The 23,674-nt window shown below is 37.7% G+C and overlaps 1 protein-coding gene across 4 annotated transcripts in view; it reads left to right on the top strand.

Annotated features, from left to right (window-relative positions):
• NGLY1 (N-glycanase 1) overlaps positions 1 to 23,674 on the top strand; it is a 64,628-nt gene that overhangs the window by 2,337 nt on the left and 38,617 nt on the right. For 3 of the 4 annotated variants that reach the window (XM_040480029.1, XM_040480030.1, XM_040480033.1), the window contains exons 2-3: positions 9,062 to 9,176; positions 13,884 to 14,129. In XM_040480029.1, the coding sequence (XP_040335963.1) occupies positions 9,062 to 9,176; positions 13,884 to 14,129 (361 nt within the window). The remainder of the gene's footprint in view (positions 1 to 9,061; positions 9,177 to 13,883; positions 14,130 to 23,674) is intronic. The other variant, XM_040480032.1, reaches the window with a different exon arrangement.

Genomic DNA, 23,674 nt, shown 5'->3' on the forward strand with positions numbered 1-23,674 from the left:
TTTCAGACTTTTTCATTATTTGTTATGGTGATCTGTGATCAATGAGTTCTTTAATTTTTTTAAATTTGTTTATTTTGAGACAGAGATCAAGCAAGGGAGGGGCAGAGAGAGAGAGAGAATGAGAATCCCTAGCAGGCTCCACACTATCAGAGTGGAGCCCAACACCGGGCTCATACTCATGAACTGTGAGATCATGAGACCTGGGCCGAAACAGAGAGTTGGATGCTTAAGGAACAGAGTCACCCAGGAGCCCCTGAGCTCTTTTATATAATTGAAATATAGTTGACACAATGTCACGGTAATTTCAGTATTACAACATAGTGATTCCCCGAGTCTGTATATTATGCTATGCTCACAAGTGTAGCTACCATCTGTCGTCATACAAAACTGTTATAAAGCTATATTAATATAGCCATGAACTATAGTTCCTGTTATGTTCCTTTTATCCCTGTGACTTTTTTACTTTTTTTTTTTTTTTTTTTTTTTGGTGAGCTCTATGCTCAGTGTGGGGCTTGAACTCACGAGCCCGAGATCAAGATTCACATGCTCTAATGACTGAGCCAGCCAGATGTCCCCTGCTGCCATGACTTATTTATTCCATAACCGGAAGCCTGTATCTCCCACTCCCCTTCACCTATTTTGCCCATCCCCCTCTCTGTGTTTGTTTCTGTTTTTTTCTTTATTTGTTTTGCTTTTTTTAGATCCAAGTTGTCACAGATGGCAAGATCTCATTCTTTTTTATGTCTGAGTAATATTCCCATTGTGTGTGTGTGTGTGTGTGTGTGTGTGTGTGTGTGTGTGTGTGTACACACCATATCTTCTTTATCCTGTGATCAGTTATCTTTGATGTTACTATTGTAATTTTTGGGGGTGCACCAACTGCACCTACATAAGATGGGAAACTTAATCTATAAATGTGTGTGTTCTGACTGCTCCACCCATTGAGCCTCCTGTCCCCTCTCCTTTCCTAGGTTTCCCTGTTTCCTGAGACACAATAATAATTGAAATTAGGCCAGTTAATAACCCTGTAATGGCCTAAGTGTTCAAGTGAAAGGCAGGGGTACGCATCTCTCACTTTAATTTTTGTTTTTCACCGTTTATTTATTTTTGGGACAGAGAGAGACAGAGCATGAACGGGGGAGGGGCAGAGAGAGAGGGAGACACAGAATCGGAAACAGGCTCCAGGCTCTGAGCCATCAGCCCAGAGCCCAGAGCCCGACGCGGGGCTCAAACTCACGGACCGCGAGATCGTGACCTGGCTGAAGTCCGACGCTTAACCGACTGCGCCACCCAGGCGCCCCACGCATCTCTCACTTTAAATCAAAAGCTACAAGTGATTCAGCTTAGTGAAGAGGCTGTGTCAAATTCCAAGATAAGCCAAAAGCTAGGCCTATTGTACCAAAAAGCCAAGTTGCAAATGTAAAGGAAGTGTTCTTGAAGGAGATTAAAAGTGCCATTCGAGTGAACACACAAATGATGAGAAAGAAAAACAGCCTTTTTGCTGCTAATAGAGAAACTTTTAGTGGTCTAGAAAGAAGATCAAGCCAACCACAACATTCCCTTAAAAACCAAAGCCTAATCCAGAGCAAGGTCTTAAATTTCAGTTCTGTGAAGACTGAGAGAGGTGGTGAAATTGAAGAAGAAAAGTTTTAAGCTAGCAGAGGTTGGTTCATGAGGTTAAAGGAAAGAAGCTGTTTCCATAACACAAAAGTGCAAGGTGAAGCAGCAAATGATGATGAGAAGTTGCAGAAAGTTACCCAGAACTAGCTAATATAATTCATGAAGATGGCTACACTAAACAACAGATTTTTCAACATAGACAAAGCAGCTTTCTATTGGAAGAAGATGCCATCTAGGACTTCATAGCCAGGGAGGAGATGTCAATTGCTAGCTTCAAAGGACAAGTTGACTCTCTCTTGTTAGTGGCTAACACAGCTGGTGATTTTAAATTGAAGCCAATGCTTATTAACCATTCTGAAAATTCTAAATGGAAAAACAAAGCCTGGATGAGAGCATATCTCTTTACTATGTGATTTATTGAATATTTTAAGGCCACTGTTGAGACGTCAGAAAAAAAGATTCCTTTCAAAATATTATTGCTCACTGACAATGCACCTGGTCACCCAAGAGCTCTGATAGAAATGTACAATGACATAATGTTTTCGTGCCTGCTAACACATCTCTTCTGCAGCCCCATGGATCAAGGAGTCATTTTGACTTTCAGATCTTTTTATTTTAACAGCTACATCTTGTAAAGCCATAGCTGCCATAGATAATGATTTCTCTGATGGATCTGGGCAAAGTTGAAAACCTGAAAAGGATTCACCATTCAAGATGCCATTAACATTTGTGATTTCATTGTAGGCAGTCAAAAGGTCAACATTAATAGGAGTTTGGCAGAAGTTGATTTCAACCCTCATGGATAACTTTGAGGGATTCCTGACTTCAGTGGAGGAAATAGCAAAAGAACTAGAATTAGAAGTGGAGCCTGAAGATATAGCTGCAATCTCATGATAAAACTGTCACGGATGAATGGGGTGCCTGGTGGCTCAGATGGTTAAGCGTCTGACTCTTGATTAGTTCAGGTCATGGTCTTGGGGTTCGTGAGATGGAGCCCTGCATCAGGCTCTGCACAGATAGCGCAGAACCTGCTTGGGATTCTCTCCTTCTCTCTGTCCCTGCCCTGCTCTTTCTCTCTCTTTCTCTCCAAATAAATAAATAAATAAATACATTTTTAAAAGGAAACTTTCATGGATGAGGAGTTGCTTTTTATGGATGAGCAAAGGAATTGGTTTCTTGAGATGGAGCCTCCTAGTGCAGATGCTGTGAAGATTGTTGCAATAACAACAAAGAATTTAGAATATAACAAACTTTGCTGATAAAACAGTGTCGGGGTTTGAGGGGATTGACTCCAGTTTTGAAAGATGTTTCATCAAACAGCATCACATGGTACAGAGAAATTATTCATAAAAGGAAGAGTCAATTGATGTGGTAAACTTTATTGTCTTGTAAGAAATTGCTGCAGCCCCACCAATACTTAGCATCCATCAACATCGAGGCAAACCTTCCACCAGCAAAAAGATTACAACTTACTGAAAGTTCATATGATAGCATTTTTTAGCAATAAAGTATTGTTTAATTAAGGTATGTACATTTTTTTTTTATTTAAAAAAATTTTTTTTTCAACGTTTTTTATTTATTTTTGGGACAGAGAGAAACAGAGCATGAACGGGGGAGGGGCAGAGAGAGAGGGAGATACAGCATCGGAAACAGGCTCCAAGCTCCGAGCCATCAGCCCAGAGCCTGACGCGGGGCTCGAACTCACGGACCGCGAGATCGTGACCTGGCTGAAGTCGGACGCTTTAACTGACTGCGCCACCCAGGCGCCCTTTTTTTTTTTTTTAATTTTTTTTTCTTCTTTTTCTATGTACATTTTTTTAAAACATAATGCTATTACACTTTTAGTGGAGTACAATATAGTATAAGCATAACTTTTATATGCAGTGGGAAATTTTAAAAATTCATTTGATTTGGTTTACTGCAATTTTCACTTTACTACATTGGTCTAGATCCAAACCTATAATGTCTCTGAGGTATGCTTGTAATAGTAGTAATCCCTGGTCTCATTTTCTTTGAATTAAAACTCCTTTACGCTTCAGGAAGTTAAAAAACATTCTTTCTTCCACTTCTAAGTCCCTGATCTCTTCTTCAGAGATTTCTAATGTAGGTTACTCTAACTACATTCTGTTACAGATCTGCTAATCTCACTTATTTGAGAGTAGAGAAAACCAAAGTTTTCTGTTCCTTTTGCTGTTTGGGGAAATCCATTAGTGTTAAAGATAAGGGACTGTGTCGGGGATGTTGTCTTAATATATCTTATTCCTACCTCAGTGTTTGACGTAGTATTTTATGAAATGAGTGCTGAAATGAGACTTTAATTAATAGCTGGGGTTTTTTGTGGTTTTTTGTTTGATTTTTTATAAACAGCAGCACTTGTCACTACACTCAAGTGAAGATTATGGTTTTGGTTACATTTCAGGTTTCTGCTTCAGGTGATGTTAACCTATTCCCCAACTAAGAGTCATAGTTAATGAAACTACAGAATAAAATATAAGCTAATTTGCACGCACAATATGCCATGGGTTTGAACCTTTTACTTTTTTTTTCAGTTTACTGATTCCTAGATAAAGATGAGCTGTACTCAATAATATCTGTTTTTCAAACTCTAAAATAGTTTGACTAGCATTCCACATGTGTGGAATTATTCCTTGGGTAATTTGCTCCATTTATTCCTTAAAAAATATGTTTGTTTTTTTTTTTCAACGTTTATTTATTTTTGGGACAGAGAGAGATAGAGCATGAACGGGCGAGGGGCAGAGAGAGAGGGAGACACAGAATCGGAAACAGGCTCCAGGCTCTGAGCCATCAGCCCAGAGCCCGACGCGGGGCTCGAACTCACAGACCGTGAGATCGTGACCTGGCTGAAGTCGGACGCTTTAACCGACTGCGCCACCCAGGCGCCCCAAAAAATATGTTTGATGTTCTACTAATTTCCTTTGCAAACTGCACACGGTTATTGGTTACAAATTAAACTGCCTATGATTGGGGAGGGCCAAGAATGGAAAGTGGTTTCTTCTTTCCAAGAAAATAAATAAATATGTTTAGGAGAAAGACACAAGTATGGGAAACAGCCACAGTATAAAATCCAGAGAACAATTGCAAGACAGTGTTCAAGGAGTTACATGTTCGTGTCTGGAGATAGCAGGGGGACCTAGTGTGGAAGAGTTTTGAGAACAGAGGTTTGGTAAGATGGGACAGGTTGATGGAATGGCAGAGAACATATATTTGACATAGGAGACAAGAGAAAGTGATTATACGTTCTAGAGTCAAAGAGAAATATAACGAAGGAGTTTAATGTAGAATAATGATGTAAGAAGACACAAGGCATGGATTTCATTTGGGAGCCTATTACAGTAATCATAAACATAAATGCGGAGAGAAGAGAACTGTTGGAGGCAGGGATTGGTAGTTCTTGATGACTGAATGCAAGGAGTAGAACTGGAAATGGGAAGAGACAAAATAACCCAAATAACTTCAGATTTCCAATCTAGGTTACTACTGACAACTGGAGAAATCGAAAGAGGTTTAATTGAGGAGTGGTGAGTTTGTTGGTGTATTGTACGGTGAAGAGTATGTAAGCTTTGTAATCAAACCAGTGGTTTTAAACCCCAGTCAACCATTTCCTAAGAGTGTGGCTATAGTCAATTTATGTACAGTCTCTGGACTTAAGTTTCTTCATTTTTTTTCAGTTTCCTCATTTTTAAGAGGAAAGAAAAAATGCCTGCATTATGAGATTCTTGCAAAAGAGAAATAAAGGCACATATGTTATCTATTGTTACCATTATTCAACCTTTCACTCTGAACAAGCTAGGTTATGTGTATGTTTCCCTTATTGTCAGCTACATACAATGGTAGACAGCCAGAGATGGTTCCCAGCTGGTTCTAAAGGCAGTTAGATGTTTTTGAAAAATATACACAATACGGGGCACCTGTGGCTCAGTGGGTTAAGCATTCGACTTCAGCTCAGGTCATGATCTCACAGTTTGTGAGTTCAAGCCCTGCATCGGGCTTTGTGCTGACAGCTCGGAGCCTGGAGCCTGCTTCAGATTCTGTGTCTCCCCCTCTCTCTCTCTGCTCTTCCCCACTTGTGCACATGCGTGCTCTCTCTCTCAAAAATAAACATTAAAAAAATTTTTTTAAAGAAAAATTTACATGTATCTCAATTATTTTGATTTACAAAAGGACTGTTTTGTAAAGAACTATTTTGAAAAGGACTATTTACAAAAGAAATATGTTTTAAATGGCCTACAAACCAATTTTTGTGATTAGTAATAAAAATACAAGATTATAGGATCTCTCATGTACTAAGTTTCCATTTCTGTAAACCCTTTCTGGGATTATGCATTCTAAAGAGAAAGAGGGCTAGTGAATGGTCAGCTATGTTTATTCTCAGCATTTCTGAAATTCTGAAATAGAAACATTTTTTTTTTCCTGAGTCTGTGACCTCAGTGGGAAGCTTACTGTTTAACATGCCTTAAGATCCTAAATATATGGTAGATACTGACTTTCAAGGTGAAAAGCATGACTTTTCTACCATTCAATTGTAAAAGTAAAGACTAATAATTAACATTCTACAGATTAAACAATTTTGTAGATACCTGGGGGTAAGACAACTAGGAAGATACTAAAATGTGTTCAAAGTGATAGTGAGTGAGGTGCAGGAAATTTTGTTGCCCTTTCAAGACCCTATTCATTCGTTCAATACTATCCAGCAAACGACTAAACAAACACCTCAAGTGAATGTGAACAATTATTTCTAATAAGCAAGATAAATATTACCAGTTGTAGAAATAGTTAAGAGTCAGCAGAGGCAGAAAAAACACATTGAAGAATTATAGCAAAAAATATTGAGAAAAGTCTGCAGAGGAATTAACAGAAGAAGAAGATGAAGCAAAAATAAAGGTGATCTTTAGGGGTAATTTAGACACTGCAAGATAAGGACAGTAGTAATGAGTTCAAGGATGGTGGATACGCTGGGGTGAGAGGCTGTAAAACTAGAGATTTAGAAAGTGTTTTTGTGGTACTTTTCCAAGGACAGGAAGTGGGATCTTATGGATTTGGGGCCTAATGGCTTTTTCTCTAAGTGTTTGAGGGCTTCAGGATGAACTTTTGGCACCATTTTATGTTCAAGACTATGGCTGGTGTGCTCAACATTTTAAAAGAGATAGATAGGGGGCGCCTGGGTGGCGCAGTCGGTTAAGCGTCCGACTTCAGCCAGGTCACGATCTCGCGGTCCGGGAGTTCGAGCCCCGCGTCAGGCTCTGGGCTGATGGCTCAGAGCCTGGAGCCTGTTTCCGATTCTGTGTCTCCCTCTCTCTCTGCCCCTCCCCCGTTCATGCTCTGTCTCTCTCTGTCCCAAAAATAAATAAACGTTGAAAAAAAAAATTAAAAAAAAAAAAAGAGATAGATAGAATTTGGGTAACTGGACATTACTGTTGGGTTTTTTTGTTTTTGTTTGCATTATGTTTTTAGTGAGAAAAATACATAAATGGTATGTGAGGCCCATAGATGTAAAAAGATGGGAAATAGATTATAATAGAAAAGCCATATCAACAGTTATTTTGAAACATGTATCAGATCAACTAATGAGTGTTTTATAAGAATTTTTTAAACAGTGGTAAAAGAGGGAGGGAAAACTAGAAAATTAAGGCCAGTGAAAGACTTTGATCATGTAAAAATCTGGAAGCTATTGGGGAAAAATACGTAAAACAAACAAAACAACTTCAAGCAGATGTGCACCAGTAGGTTCTGTCATACTGATGGTAGTGATATGTTTATAACCGTGTGAAACGTGTTGAATATCATGAAAAGATGCTACATTTATCTGTAACTAGCCTTGGTAAATGTAGGGTTATTGTATGGTTTAATGTTTTTTTGTTTTAAGTAGTAAGAAAGGGAGGCACACTTATGATCTAGTGTGGCATAAAAGCCAGGGATGCTAAATATCTCGCCGTGTGCAGGGCAGCCCCCTACAGCAAAGACCTCCAATGTCAATAATGCCAAGGGTGAGAAGCTCTCATTTAACACACAGAGTAAAAGAGCAGAACATACATTTTTTTCTTTGTGTTTTTTCAACCACCTGTGATGCTCAAATGACCTGTGGTGAAGAACAAGTGTTTTTGTTTTTAATTTCCAGTCTTTGGTGGACCTATACCTTTTGTAAAATAACAATAAAAATTTCATGGCACGTCAAATTGTTATAATAATTGCTGAGTATTCTCAATTTCTGCACATTCTCATGAATGAATAGCAAGAAGTTTGTAGATTGGCTCCAGTCCATGGACATTTTGAATAACACTATTTTAGAGCTTTGTCCCTGAATATTCTGTAATAAACTTGTATAATTTTGGAACTTAAGGAAAAGTTTTAAAAAGATTCATGTATTTATGACAATTGGGCAATAGAGAGTTGCTCAATGGAAAACAAATGTGAAATATGTTAAAACTTCCACAATTAAATTAGGACACAAATGGTTAATGAGTTGTTAATAGTTGCCAGCATTTGTCTGCCATCCCCATTCAATAGCCCAGGCAGATGGCCTCAGCACTCCTTCCCATAGACCCCTGACACAGCCTCAGAATCCTTCTTAAAATAGTAATGGAAGCCACTACCATTGGAAGGGAGTTTGTGTCAGATATGAAATCTGCTTATCCTAAATTATGTTTGATGGTCTTGAGTATAATACTGTGATTATCTTAACCTTTTTTTTTTTCTGATTTTTTAAAAACAGCATTTCTGATTTATCAACGTTATTAAAAATCTCAAAGCTTTTCATATGCTGGTCTTATCCCATGCATGCTATTCAAAATCTTAATCACCGTAAAAAAAAAAAAATTGGCTGTGACTAAAATATATGTTGAGCTGAAGCAGAACATAGAGTAAAAACAATCACCGGTCTAGGGAAGAAAGAAAATCAAGGTGTACCTGGTTTTATATTTTTCAGAAGTAAAATCTTCCAGGAACTGTGATCAGTTTTTATGCAGCTTTTTAGTTTCTTTCATTCATTCATTTCACAAGTATTTACTAACCACCGTCTATGCATCAAGCACCATTCTTGATGATTGAAGTCCATCAGAACAAAATAGGCAAAACCTTCTGCCCCATGTCTGGAGCTTATGTGGATTTTTTTTTTCTTAGCACCCTAAAAACTCATAAAAGTATGTAGCCTTAATAGCACAGAATTACAGAGTCACATGGATGTCTGTTATGGAAGCATTAATATTATCAACTGAAATTAAACAGTAGGGTGGTAGTAAATGTATATTGAGGTAAGAATCTCAAAATCAGGCTGTTTTTCCAGACTGTTCTTCCTCTTTCTGTAAAGCTGGGATCTGTACTACCTTGTAGCAATATAGCCAATATAAAATGTGAAAAGGAGTGCAAAAACACTGTGGAAAGTATAAATTGTTATATATAATCAAATTTTTTTTATTTAAATCAGAAACCCTAATGATGAAAAATATAGATCTATCCGGATTGGAAACACAGCTTTTTCTACTAGACTCTTACCTGTCAGAGGAGCCGTTGAATGTTTATTTGAAATGGGCTTTGAAGAGGTGAGTATGTTGAAGGGTTTCTTTTCCCCAATTCATGTACAAAGAATTTGTTGTAGTGTTGATGGGTAATTAGCTAAATAAGATAATATTTTTTTAATTAATTGATCAGTTTGGAAATCTGTGCAGCTAGTTATTTCTTCACCTGTTAGACATTTGAAAGTCACAGTAAATACGCTTTAAAATCACAATATAACAACTCTCCCACAGAGAAAATTCTTACAAGTCTTAATCCTTTAGAACAGGTAGGTCAGATATACAACCTAGAGACCCCATTGTGGGTCACTTTAGACTTTTGACAAAAACCTGCTTTGTGAGCACACATGAATACGAATAGGGTCTAACCACCTGTCTCCGTTAAGAAATGAGAAGAGTAGACACAGAAAAGCTGAGTTTAGTTGCCACTTGTAAGGAATTTCTTCTGTGACAGAAGAATCTCAGTATGTTTTTTGGTTTTTAGGTCAAAGTAAACGTTTGGTGTTTTCATCCTCCGGAATCTTGTGGCATAGTTCAATTCTATGCCACAGTGAAAGTAGTTATCAATACCGTGAATTTTCTGTCTGTGTATATGCTTAGCCATTTCTAGTTCATGGAATATTGAAAGAAGTAGAACCAGCTTATGGATACTCGGTAGTCCACAGAGGCTGAATTGGCAATGCTGTAGAAATTGTTCAAGCGATATGCTGAGTTGCCATAAGAGGTCGTTTCCTTTCTGCCTCTCTGCTTTTCTCCCCAGATTCTGTTCCAGGCTCTGAAGGGTATAATAGTGAACTACAGAAATAGATCCCATCTCATGTGGAGCTTGGATTCTAATAGGTTAGACAAATAGTAGACATGAACACAAAGATGAGTGCAAAGAAGATTCAAAACAGCTGTAGAGGCAGGCAGCTAGGTACAGATGCGTGGTCGGGGAAGGCCTCTAGGGAGAGAACATTTGAGCTGGGACCTAAGTGAAAAGAAGTATTTCAGGTACCTGAAGCCCTCAAGTCCAAGTACTTCAGACGATTCACATGTCCAAAGCACTTCCAGCAGGAGTAGCTTTGGCACAGAAAGCTGCACAGACAGGCAGAAATCCAGGGCATGGGGTTTTGAGGACTGTGGTAAAGACTTGGATTTCATTCTAAATGAAACGGGAAACCATAGGAAGGTTTTAGGCAGGGAAGGATATTTAGAAGGTTATTCTAGCTGTTGTAAAGGGAATGTTCTGGATGTTCTGGGATGAGGGCAAGGGGTGAAGCAGGAAGGACCAGTTAGAAAGTGTTTATTAACCTAAGGGAGAAACAGTTATGATTTGTATAAGTTCCATGAAGGCAGAGCCTTTTGTCTTTTTGTTCCCTGTGTTGCTAGCTCCTAGAATATTGTTGGCACATTGAGGCACTCAGTAAACGTTGAATTAAAGACTGATAGCAGTGGAGATGGGGGAAAGTGGAGGCATCCAGAATTTTTTTTGAAGCAGAGTCTGCAGGACTTGCTAATGAACTACATGTGGGGTACAAGGGAAAGGAAGGAATGTAGGTTACTTTTAGGTTTGGTTTGAGCATCTGTGTGGATGCAGGTACCATTCAGATTGCGAAATCTGGGAGTGTGGCAGATACTGGGAGAAATCACTGCCCAACTTGTGGATAATTATAACTGATAAAACTGTTAAACATAGCAAGTAGGCAATTGGATATATGAGTCTATAACTCGAAAGGAGAGGTCAGGCCGGAAGTATAAATTGTGGTATCTGCTTGTAGTTACTCACAGACATCTGAACATAAAGAATTTAAAAGTGTAGGGGGGAGAGTTGAGAACATTGCTGATTTTGTTCATGAAAATACAGATGTTTTTAGTCAAATGACAGAAAAATTTAGTAAATGACAACTGGAAACTATACTAATTTTTCATTTTTGAAGTGTCACAGGTTCTGTGGAATCATATTTGTCTTTCATTCAACAAATATTTGAGTGCCGGGTGTGATGACCAACTGTCCCAGTTTGCCTGAGGCTATCCTGGGTTTAGCACTCAAAATCCCACATCCTAGAAAACCCATCTCAGGCAGACCCAAAGATTAGTCACATGAGTGCTAGTAACAAGCTGAGACTTGCAGTAGTATTTGACCCAAATAGAGCCACAGTTTCAGAAAAGAGTAACATGTTTTGATTCAAGTTTCTGATTGGCTTTGGGCATTGCACCTCAGGGCCCGTCTGAAGTCTGTGTGTTATCAGTGTGGCTAAGTTGCAGAAGGAACCATTGGAACTGCAACTGAACTCGGCCATCAGAAAGAAACTTTGGTAGGTTACGGTGAAGTAGGGATCTCTCACACCCATCCCCAAATTTTTATATTTTGTATATTAAAATCCTGGGCACTTTTGGGCCTACTTGCCTCTGAGGCTGAGCTCTTTGTGAAAATTCTGAGAAGGTTGAGAAAGACCGGGATCCGCATGGCTGTGTGACTCATCAGGCTTGCTGAGTGGGATGGTTCCCGCCAGGTGCCACAGGAGGTGGGCAGTGTTGGTTGTCTTGGTGACTGGAAGATATTACCAGCATTTAGTGGGCAGGGAGGGGGCAGGTTTGCTTAACATCTGGCAGGGAGAATTGTCTTAGCAAAAATATGTTAAGAAATAGGGATTTTGTTAAATACTAGAATTCTCATTGATTTCTTATAATGTTACTGGATCTAGTGCAAAGCCTGTGATTTTGTCCTTTCATGAAAATACAGTGCCACTGATTAAACTTTTTGGTACACTTTGGCCGTGATCATACATTCTTTTAGGACTGATCCTGCAAAGTTGGAAAGGAAAGCAGCATCTCTGTCTTATCCGGGCCCTCTCTGAGGTGTGAACTGAACATAGATCCAGAAACCTATTATGCTGTGTTTCCACCTCTGTCCGTGGTGTCTTCTACCTTTCTCAGTGCTGCTCCACTAACAGTAGGAGATGGGAAACCTCCATATCTGGTTTTGAATTAAATGTTGGTCTCTCTTCCCAGACCTCATCAGAGATGCGAGGTGGTTCCTTTCTGATGTTGGAAACTCATTGTGATCTGATTTGTGCTTATCATATATGTAATTATCACGGCTATAAAAATATTTTCTTTTGCTCAACACTTCCAACTTTTATTTATTTCTTTTTTTTTTTAATTTTTTTTTTTCAACGTTTATTTATTTTTGGGACAGAGAGAGACAGAGCATGAACGGGCGAGGGGCAGAGAGAGAGGGAGACACAGAATCGGAAACAGGCTCCAGGCTCTGAGCCATCAGCCCAGAGCCCGACGCGGGGCTCGAACTCACGGACCGTGAGATCGTGACCTGGTTGAAGTCGGACGCTTAACCGACTGTGCCACCCAGGCGCCCCTACTCAACACTTCCAACTTTTAATCCAGCTTGTGGTTATTGGTCTCTGATCAGTCTAAGATGACTCAATTATAGCATAACAATTGAGATTTGTTAAGTGTGAATCCTTACTCCAACAATTGTTCTGTGGCATCGGGCAGGTTATTTAACTTTTCTGAGCCTTCATATTTCCATATAAAGAGTAGGGATAAACCTAGTACCTACCTTGCAGGGTGGTTGTGAGAATTACTTGAGATAATGTATGCAAAATGCTTAGTACAGCACCTAGAACACAAAAACACAATAAATGATAGTTTTGTTTTTACAGCTATTATGGGTAATGAATATAGATAGAGAGCTTACTGGCCCCTTCTGGCTTTTTAAAAGGGATTCATATGGAATTAATTTTCATGTCATTAATGAGAAATGTCTTGGTCAGTTCATTCTGATAGGTCTGCCATCACCAGGGAAATAAGGTCACTCTCAGTTATGGAGCTTAACTTAAATGCTCACAATCTGTAAGTCTTACTACTGCACGTTAACAATAGTTTTCTCTCATATATATGCAGCTGGTGGAATTACTATTTTAACACTTGTTTCTCAGTGCCTTGAAACTTAATTGAATATATTTTCATTTCACTTTTTTTCTTGTTTGTAATTTGCTATTTTACATTGTGAGCTTTGTTGTAATGCTTATTGTATCTTAAAGCACTCTGATTATATTGTGGGTATTCATTAAATGAATCACTACTTGAAGAATGGGATTTTTATGGTTTGATTGTTTTGTTTGGACCACCTTTGTATTTACTGTTAACAATCCATAATTTTGAATTGATCATCAGGGTGTGCTTTTTGTCTTCTTGGAAAAATTAGTGGACCCCATATACAGACTGCTAGTCATATAGCTATTCTTTAAAGTCTTGGGTTTAGGAGATTCAAAGAAAGAAAGGAGATTTATAACTTCTTGGTTTTATGTGACCCCCTGATCATTTTGTATGGCTGCATCCCTAGTAATTACTGTTACTTCATAGGGGATTTCACAGGGAATAGTAGTATTGTATACTATTGCAGAGAAGATAGGAATGTACATTTTTGTAATTCTTACGAGACTTTGTGACTTACTGTTCCTAACAAAATATTTTTCTAAAGGCCTTTGAATCGATCAAATAAACTAAGCATTATATGCTAAGAAAGAGACCAATTTTCTGAATTTCCTGGTTTACATTTATGTAGTTTTACCTTTGTTTTTTTTTAAAAGTGCCACAATGGTAGAAAAACAAAATGATTATTAATATCTGATGTATTCTATAGTATTGGTTTCATTTTATAGATCTATATATGAATGACTGTCAGTATAAAGCAAAAGTTAAAAATTTTCCCATTTTTATAAATTCCAGGGAGAAACACATCTTATCTTTCCTAAAAAAGCTTCAGTGGAACAGCTGCAAAAAATTCGTGACCTGATTGCCATAGAAAGAAGTAGCAGATTGGATGAATCAAATAAGACTTACAAAGTAGAATTATCTCAGCAACCTGCACCCAGTACCCAGCTTCCCATTACACAGTCTTCAAATCCTAATGGGTTAACCCAGCATGCAGGGAACAGTGAAGGACAATCATCAAATCCACCATCTGCTCCAATGGTAATGTCAGAATTAAACCTTTCTTAACCAGTTCAGAGTATTGAAACAGCAAAAGCTTTGAAACATGTGATTTATTCCTGGATTTATGCCCTCATATTCTTGGCTCTTAGAATTATAATACATCAGATTTCCTTAGCTCTTTAAAAAATTGTCATTTTGTAACAAGTGGGGAAAATGACCATCGTTTTTTATACTTTTAAATCTTAACTTTCAGTTTATTGCCTTTTGGCCATTTCATCATTTATCATATAAATGTACCCGTTGCCTTGGTACTTAAATCAGTCATATAAATTAGTATGTCTTTAACCTAAAACACAATAACAGACTTGCAGGACGATGGCAGTCATATGAGATTTCCTCTACTGTATTGACAATTCTGGTCTAAATTTTACCTGCTGCCATTCATTCTGGGGATTATTAATTCCAATAACCAAACCCTTATCAACCCCTCAGTTTAGTGACAGGAACCAACTTCTTTAAGTTTAAAGTAAATAGTAATGCATTCACTTCTTAAGAGTGGTGCTACCAGATTAGTGAAGTGAAGCTTAGTTAGTGGCATACACAGATATATGCTTCTGTAGAACTGATATCAGACTTGTGATCTCTTATAGGCATCCCTGGTACACTTAACTGATCTCATGTAATAGGAAACTATCTTGTTTACAAAAATCCCTTTTGATACAAGTCCTTAAGGTTTCCTCTGAATTTTCACTCTCAGAAAAATTTCGTGATTTTTTTTCTCTAGTAATTTTATCAGTAGCCAGCTTCAACTCGTATCCTCTTGTGTTAATTTTGGTAAAACATCTTGTTGCTGTCCTCCATAAAGCAGAACTTCTATATAGAGTCAGTTATTAAATCTACCCTTAATCTTCAGCTGATTAATTCCCTAGTAGTCAAATGATTAGTGGGCATTTCTTTGTTTATGCTGAGAAGACCCTAAACTTGTCTTTAAAAAATAAAGAATAAAGGTGGTAAGGGCTGTCAGGGGAATAGACAGAGTCACTGTCCTTTCATGTAAGTCTTGTTGAGTGGTTTCCATACTTTTTTTTTTGTGGAGGATTAACTCCTCTGAAACATATTAGTGCTTCAGTTTACTTAAATTAACCTTGAAGTCTTTAAAATGTTTATTCCTCTCATTAACTTCACAGCTAATTTTTATTTATTCTTTTTTTTTTTTTTTCAACGTTTATTTATTTTTGGGACAGAGAGAGACAGAGCATGAACGGGGGAGGGGCAGAGAGAGAGGGAGACACAGAATCGGAAACAGGCTCCAGGCTCTGAGCCATCAGCCCAGAGCCCGACTCGGGGCTCGAACTCCCGGACCGCGAGATCATGACCTGGCTGAAGTCGGACGCTTAACCGACTGCGCCACCCAGGCGCCCCATAATTTTTATTTATTCTTAATGTTTATTTGTTTTGAGAGAGAGAGCTCGGAGAGATGTGTGCAAGAGATGTGTGCATGCCAGCGGGAGAGGGGTAGAGAGAAGGTGGAAAGAGAGAGGGTGTAAGTGGGGGAGGGGCAGAGAGAGGAGGAGAGAGAATCCCAAGCAGGTTCTGCGCTGACAGCAGGGTGCTCGATCTCACGAACCATGAGATCATGACCTAAGCCGAAATCAAGAGTCGGATGTTTAACTGACTGAGCCACCCAGGCATCCTTACAGCTAATGTTTATTTATAATAATAATAAACACAACTAGTGTTTGTGAATGCTTTCAAGAAACTGGTACTGGATACATTAGGTCAACTAGTAATAATACCAAGTGGCAGTGGCCATTCCGTGAGATAGCATACGTGAAAACTTTTTTTAACTATAAAGGTTTGCTCTTGGTAATAATAATTCTTTCTGTAAAGTATCTGAGCTGCTACATTAAGTGGCAGAATTATCACAGAGTAACAGAAAAATGTGACTGCTTAACTCTAATGTGACAGAATCGTAACCCTAATCAGTCCATTCTTTAGAACAGTGGTTTCCACTCTTTCTATTGCACATCTTAACAGTAATACAGGTGTTGAGTACCTGACCTGGCATCTATTTCCTTATAAATTATATACTTCTAATCTGTTATGTACCTTATAAAAGAATTGTGTAAAGAAGGTGAAATAAAAAGTAAATCTAAGATGCACCCAGTAGATTCTTTTGTGCTCCTCTCATGAGCATGTGTGTTCCATCTTAGATTGCCTGACGTCTTCAGTTTGACAGTTAAGGTTGATACAGAAGCGCCTTTCACTCCTTCATTTTTTAGCACCATTTCTTATGTTTTCTAATCATAGTGCTAAAATATATGTTTTAAGGTTCCCTACTTCATCTTTTGTTGGATCTCATTGTTACGGGTTAAAATGTACAGTAGTAACCAGTTTTACAGAAAAGCATATAATATACGAAAACATTTTATTTTACAAAATAGCTGTTTCCTAGACTAAGTACTGTTTTGGCTCAGGAAACCCATTTGCATTTTCCATCTCATCTGTAACCTCTTTCCTTTTTTTGATTCTTAACCTTGCAATTCAGATACACTTTGAGGTCTTTAAAACTCTGTAATCACCAGAAAGCCACTGGATGCTCTACTAAAAACAAAATGCCATTTTATTGACAAAACAAATACAGAATTTAGAAGAAAATAAACTTTCTTAAAGACCTATCCCTTTAGTAGGCAGTCTGTTACCGACTCTTATTTCTCTGGTCCTTGGAACACAGTAACCATTTTTGAGTTCCTTAAGGGAATTGGGAGAAATTAGAATGAATCTTGTTTTTTATTGCCAAGTCTTGGTTATCTGCAGATCACTGGAATACGTAGTTTAAAAAAGTGGGGCACCAGAGTGGCTAAGTAAGTTAGGTGTCCAGCTTCAGCTCAGGTCATGATCTCATGGTTTGTGGGTTCAATCCCCACATCAGGCTCTATGCTGATAGCTCAGAGCCTGGAGCCTACTCTGGATTCTGTGCCTCCCTCTCTCTGCCATCCCCTGCTTACACACTCATGCTCTCTCTCTCTCTCTCTCTCTCTCTCTCTTTCTCTCTCTTAATAAATAAACATTAAAAAAATTTTTGAAGTATTTTGTTATTTAAGCATCCATCACCACTACTTGTTATACTACAGAATTTGATAATTATGTTCTCCTGCCTTGCCCATTTTGAATGGGGGTACTAATTGCTAATTAAAATAGACCAAATTCAAGCAGCAAGAGAAAGATTTAATATGCATATAAACTAGACAAATCCTGAGCACTGATGTGCTCACGGCTATTATAATATTTTTCGTTAAAATTACATCAAGTAAAATCATGAATTATGAAACAATGTGATAGTCACTGATGTTGAAGTTTGCCAATAAGCTTTTCCTTTAAGATATAAAATACTGGAATATATTGGTATTAAATAAAAGGTGATGGTTGCTAGAAACTTATTTTGCTGCTTTTTTTGAATATTTATGTAAGTAAATTACACAGTATGTAGCTTTTGCTTCTGGCTTCTTTTACTTTTATGCTTTTGAAGATTATTCATATTGTAGGATGTATCAGTATTTTACTCCTTTTTACTGCTGGATAGTATTCCATGTTGGACTTTTGGGTTGTTTCCCCATCTTTGCCAATTATGAATATTGCTGTTTTGAACATTCACATACGCGGCTTTGTGTGGACATATGTTTTCATTTCTCTTGGGTAGATTTCTAGAAGTGGAACCACTAGGTTGTATGGTAAGTTTATGCTTAATGTTTTAAGACATTGCCAAGCTGTTTTCCAAGGTTGCTGCACCATTTTACATTCTCACCAGCAGTGTGTGAATGTTACAATTCTCAATATCCTCACTGACACTTGTTATTGTCTTTTTTATTATGGCAATTTTAGTGGATGTTAGGTAGTATCTCATTGTGGCTTTAATTTGCATTTCTCTAATGACTCAATTGACTTTTAAATTTGCTGGTTATACATGCTGAGTGTGTAGTGTTCCTATAGGACATAATTTCCTGTTAACCCTTTATATATTTTTATACCCTTTGCTCTCCAAAAGCAGTTTCAAAATAACAAAAATAGTTTCTCAAAGACATAGAACCTTAGAATGTTAAAAGCATTATATTTCCAATTTAGGTTGAAAACATGATTCTGAGTATGATTTGCTTAAAATAAGTCTTTAGCAATTATTATACAGCTAGATTATGTGCATACTTTTATTTGGCATATGCCTAATTTTTTAAATGTATGTGGAATTGTTAAAGGACTTTTCATCAACTCCAACCACTCTAGAAATTATTGCCCATTGTGTATGTGGGTATACATTTATTTATTTAAAAGAATTACCATTTGAGGGGCACCTGGGTGGCTCAGTCAGTAAAGCCTCTGACTTTGGATCAGGTAATGATCTCAAGGTTTGTGAGTCCGAGCCCCACATTGGGCTCTCTGCTGTCAGTGCGGATCCTCTGGCCCCCACTCTGTCTGCCCATCCCCTGCGCGCTCGCTCGCTCTCTCTCTCTCTCTCTCTCTCTCCCTCTCTCTCTCTCAAAAAATAAACTTTAAAAAAGTAGCAAAAGAATTGCCATTTGAGATTATTCTGTTGGAATTATAAATATAATATATTTTTAGACGATAACAAAATGAGTTGGTTGATTTTTTTATGAGTTTATTTATTTATTTTTTAAATGTTTATTTATTTGAGAGAGAGACCAGCCTGTGAGCATGGGGTAGAGAGCAAAGGGAAAGAGTATGAGGGGGGGGATATCCCAAGCTGGAACTCACCTGAGCCAAAACCGGGAGTCGGATGCTTAACCAACTAAGCCATCCAGGCACCCCCGAGTTGATTTATTTTTGAACTAACTTAATCTCTTAAGAAACCTTTTAGTCTGTATCTATATATGATCTTTATTAGAGAAAAAGTCTTCTATTTGGACATAAGATTTAAATGTCTAATTTCTTGTTGTGAACCTAACATTGTTAAAGGTAAAATACATCTGCATACCCTTCAATAAGGGACCACTTAAATTATAACACACCCATATACCAGAATTTTTTTAGCATCTGTTAAAAATGATGATGTGGTCTGTTTTGACATTAAGAGACTTATTATGTGGGAAAAAAGGTAAACTCAGAATTCCAAAATTAAACAACATGTGTGTATGTATAATATTTCAATTTTCTTATTAAAAATGCACGTACATAGAATTTAAGATACAAAACAAATCAACAGAGGGAAGGGAAGCAAAAATAATATAAAAACGGGCAGGGGACAAAACACAAGAGACTGTTAAATATAGAGAACAAACTGAGGGTTGCTGGAGGGTTGTGGGTGGGGTGATGGCCTAAATGGGCAAGGGGCATTAAGGAAGACACTTGTTGGGATGAGCACTGGGTTTTTATACATAGGTGAAGAATCACTGGAATCCACTCCTGAAATCCGTATTGCACTATATGCTAACTAACTTGGATGTGACTTAAAAAATAAATAAATAAATTTTTTAAATGCACACACATACGTTCATTTTAAAAAGGTCTAGAAGGCTATACAATGAATTCTTAGCCATTATTTTATCTGGGGGTGAAATTACAGATGATTCCATATTACTTACACCATTCAGTATTTCCTGAGAATTTCTCATAACAACATTTATTACTTTGATAAGTAGAAAAAAAGGAGGTTTTGTAAGAAATAAGGTAATTAAAATCACAAGTTGATTAAAACTATAATTAAAAAATTATTAAATGGAACTTTTGTGTTTAAAAACAGGTTCTAAATTTAAAAGCCACAAAAGCAAAGAGCTACATAAAGGTAGAAGGAAGACTGATGGGCCTGGGGACCGTTGGTTCTTTACTAAAAAAGTATATTTACTAATACAGCTTCCATGGGTCTCATCGCATGATTTGGCAAAATATACATATTATCTTTTTTTTTTTCATATATAGTGTCTTAAATATAGTTCACATTAGAAACCAAAATAATTAGAATCCAAGTATGATCAGTGAAGAAAAACATCTTTTTTACTTAAAACCAGACAGATTGCGCATTTTAAACTTCTATTTGGACTCCAAATATTACTTCAACTCTCTCAGGCAATTAACTGCTGCCTTGTGTACATGGTTACCCAGCTGCTGTGGTCGCCATGCAATCAGCAGACTTCTAGTTTTACCACTTAGTGTTTATGGAGCTGTGCCAAAGAATATGTAAAGAAATAAGGCAAGAAAATAAACTGTTCAGGATTGTCTGAGTGCCATTAAAACCACAACGAATGAGATAATTTCCAGATTGGAAGTATTAAATTGAAAACAAAAATCTCTAGATGAGTTCTTACCTTACTCTCAGTAAATGAAAACTTGCATTTAAGAACAACAACAAAAATATTGTTGTGCCTCATTTTTGTAAGAATTCTTTAAAGTAAAAATGGAGACATTTCTTTTTTGTGTTTCTGTATCCATTCTGGTAAAGGAGCATATTCCTCCCTGTTGTGAAGAGCCTGGATTTGTCATCACCAGATCTTCAATAAATTTCCTCATCCATCTGTTGTACTTGTCCCTTCTGTAAATCGGGGAGGTGTGTCTGCTCTTAATAAAAGCCACTTCCTCCTTTGTCGCGGCATCCCTTCTTCTCTGTTACCTGTGTAATCTTACATGGACTGTGCACAGTCTTGAATCTTCTTTTCTTGGGGCTTCTTCTCAGTGGCATTTAAACCTTGCATTAGACCAGTTTTCATCTAATGTTAGACTGTTTGCATCACAATGAGCTGGACATTCAGATTCCTAGGTGTAACCCCAAACTGGCTAACTCAGAAAGGAAGATTCGGGAATTGGGAAATCTCCATTTTTACAAGTGGATTAATGTTTAAGAACCTTTCCTATAAGCACCCCTGTCTTAGAAACAAGCCAGCATACAAATATCCCTACCTAGATCCTTCACGTCCAGTGGTTCTCATTTCTTCTTGGCAGAAAGTTTCAGGAAGAGTCAGTCCCCTGTACTCATCATTGTATCTTTACTTTTTACACACTGGTGTAGTGAGCTTCCGTTCTTTGTTTGTTTGTTTTTTTAAATTTTTAGTGTTTATTTTTGAGAGAGGGACAGAACTTGAATGGGGGAGGGGCAGAGAGCGGGAGACACAGAATCTGAAGCGGGCTCCAGGCTCTGAGCTATCAGCACAGATCCTGATGTGGGCTTCGAACTCACTAATGACGAAATCATGACTTGAGCTGAAGTTGGACGCTTAACCAACTGAGCCAACCAAGCGCCCCGTGAGCTTCCATTCTTTTTTTTTTTTAATTTTTTTTTTTAACGTTTATTTATTTTTGAGACAGAGAGAGACAGAGCATGAACGGGGGAGGGTCAGAGAGAGGGAGACACAGAATCTGAAACAGGCTCCAGGCTCTGAGCTGTCAGCACAGAGGCCGATGCGGGGCTCGAACTCACGGACAGCGAGATCATGACCTGAGCCCAAGTCGGCCACTTAACCGACTGAGCCACCCAGGTGCCCCTTCCATTCTTTAATCATGTGCCCTGTCAGTAAAATGTTGAGCATATCCTTTCAATGTATATTTTTGTTTGTGAATTACATACATAATTATATATATGTTTTTTATTATTTTCACAAATTATATATAAATATATACTATTATGCCATTATATTCATCGTAAGACAATGTCAATAGAAGCTATCAAGTAAATAATATTTTTAATTTTTTTAATTTTTTTTTTTTTGAGACAGAGACAGAACATGAGCAGGGGAGGGTCAGAGAGAAAGGGAGAAACAGAATCCGAAGCAGGCTCCAGGCTCTAGGCTGTCAGCACAGAGCCCGACGCGAGGCTCAAACTCAGGGACTGTGAGATCATGACCTGAGCTGAAGTCGGCCGCTCAACCGACTGAGCCATCCAGGCACCCCAATAATATTTTTAATTTTTAAAAATGTATTAATCATATATCATTGATGTGGATGTAAATGAATTAATTTGGGTATAACTGTATTTTAAATAGTCTTGATAATTTTGAATTTAGGGGCAAACTTTGTTAGATCTAAGTAGATTGTGATTTATGGCATTAAAATGTAGCTGTTGAAGGGCTCATACCAAAAAAAAGTATATGAGTTAGCCCAGCCATTTTCTTCTTGTTTACATATACTTGCAGTATTAGTATTAGCTTCCATGCCTAGAGGTCTTTGAATCTTTGTTGTTGTTGTTGTTGTTTAATTTTAAGTAATCTCCACACCCAACTCAGGGCTCGAACTCACAACCCTGAGACCAAGAGCTGCATGCTCCACCAACTGAACCAGCCAAGTACCCCAAGTTTTTGTACTATTTCCAAGCCAGGTTGAGGGTTAATTAGTGAAAACTACATAATATAACCTGTAAATTCACTTAGCCAGGCACATACGAATTGCAAAACCTTGTAATATGGCGAAAGTAGTAGTAGGAGTGAACGTGCCAGTTGTTAACTCCCCCTGTACTTTGTGGTACTTTTCTCTCCTCAGGTGAGCTTCTCTAACCTCGGGGGGAGTTACCGATAATCCAAATTCTAAATATTATTATAATTTAATTGCTTTATTTTTCGGACAAAAGAAGAATGTAAATAGAAGTTCTAATATTTTCTGTGTACTTTCTAGTGGACCATTTTGTGAAGTTGCTTTGGTACACTTAGACCACTTTGGGACACAGTTACACAACTAAGTTTCTTACAACCTGTTGGCCTTATTAACATTATTACAAAACTTCTTACTGAGATTGTCAAATATCTCCATGCTGCTAAATTTAATATACCTTTTTCTTCAGTTCATTTTTAGTTGACCATTTGTCATCTTTAGTTCAGTTGATCATTTCCTGGTTTTCCTTCTACTGTAATTGTCTCAACTATTACCCCATTTAGTTGCTCATTCAAAATTCACAGATTATTCCTGATGTATTTTTCTAGTTTTCTAACTGCCCCCTGACTTCCCAATTCAGTCACCAAGACTGTTAATCCTAAATTCTTTTTATTACTTTTCTACCACTACTGAGCCATCTACTTGAAGCCATCAGCTCTCAGTTCTACAGACCCCTTTGGGTGTTTTCATAACCTCCTTTCTCCACTCTATTGGAATAATATTCTGAAAACACAAATCTGATCCTTTTACTCCCTTGCTTAAGTATTTTTAATAGCTTTCCATCACAATGGAAAGAGACCAAAAAGATCTAAGTGCTTACTAATCAACTTCATCCTCAGCTTTCTCTCTCCATTTCCCCTTGGTTCTCCATGCTCTCAACCCCCTGATAGGCTCTCTGACCATTTATAATTTGCTAAGCATGTCCCCCCACACACACACACTCCCCAGCTATCTCTGTGCTGTACCTTCTAATAGGAATGGTCTTTTCGCTTTCCTGTTTATTAGCCTCTTCTCATCCTTCATAATTTACCACAAATACCATTTTTTCAGGGAATTCTAGGTTTGGAATCCCTGTTATACAGTGTCATTATCCTCTGTATTTTCCTTATAACTTTTCTTATACCTGTGAATAAATTGTCTAACTTAGCATTATATCCCAGTACGTAGCAAATAATAAAGGCTCATTAAATACTTGAGTAAATTAATATCGTTGTACCAGT

This window comes from Herpailurus yagouaroundi, unplaced genomic scaffold (assembly GCF_014898765.1).
Source record: "Herpailurus yagouaroundi ecotype Mexico unplaced genomic scaffold, PumYag 159, whole genome shotgun sequence".
Classification (NCBI taxonomy): Eukaryota; Metazoa; Chordata; class Mammalia; order Carnivora; family Felidae; genus Herpailurus; species Herpailurus yagouaroundi.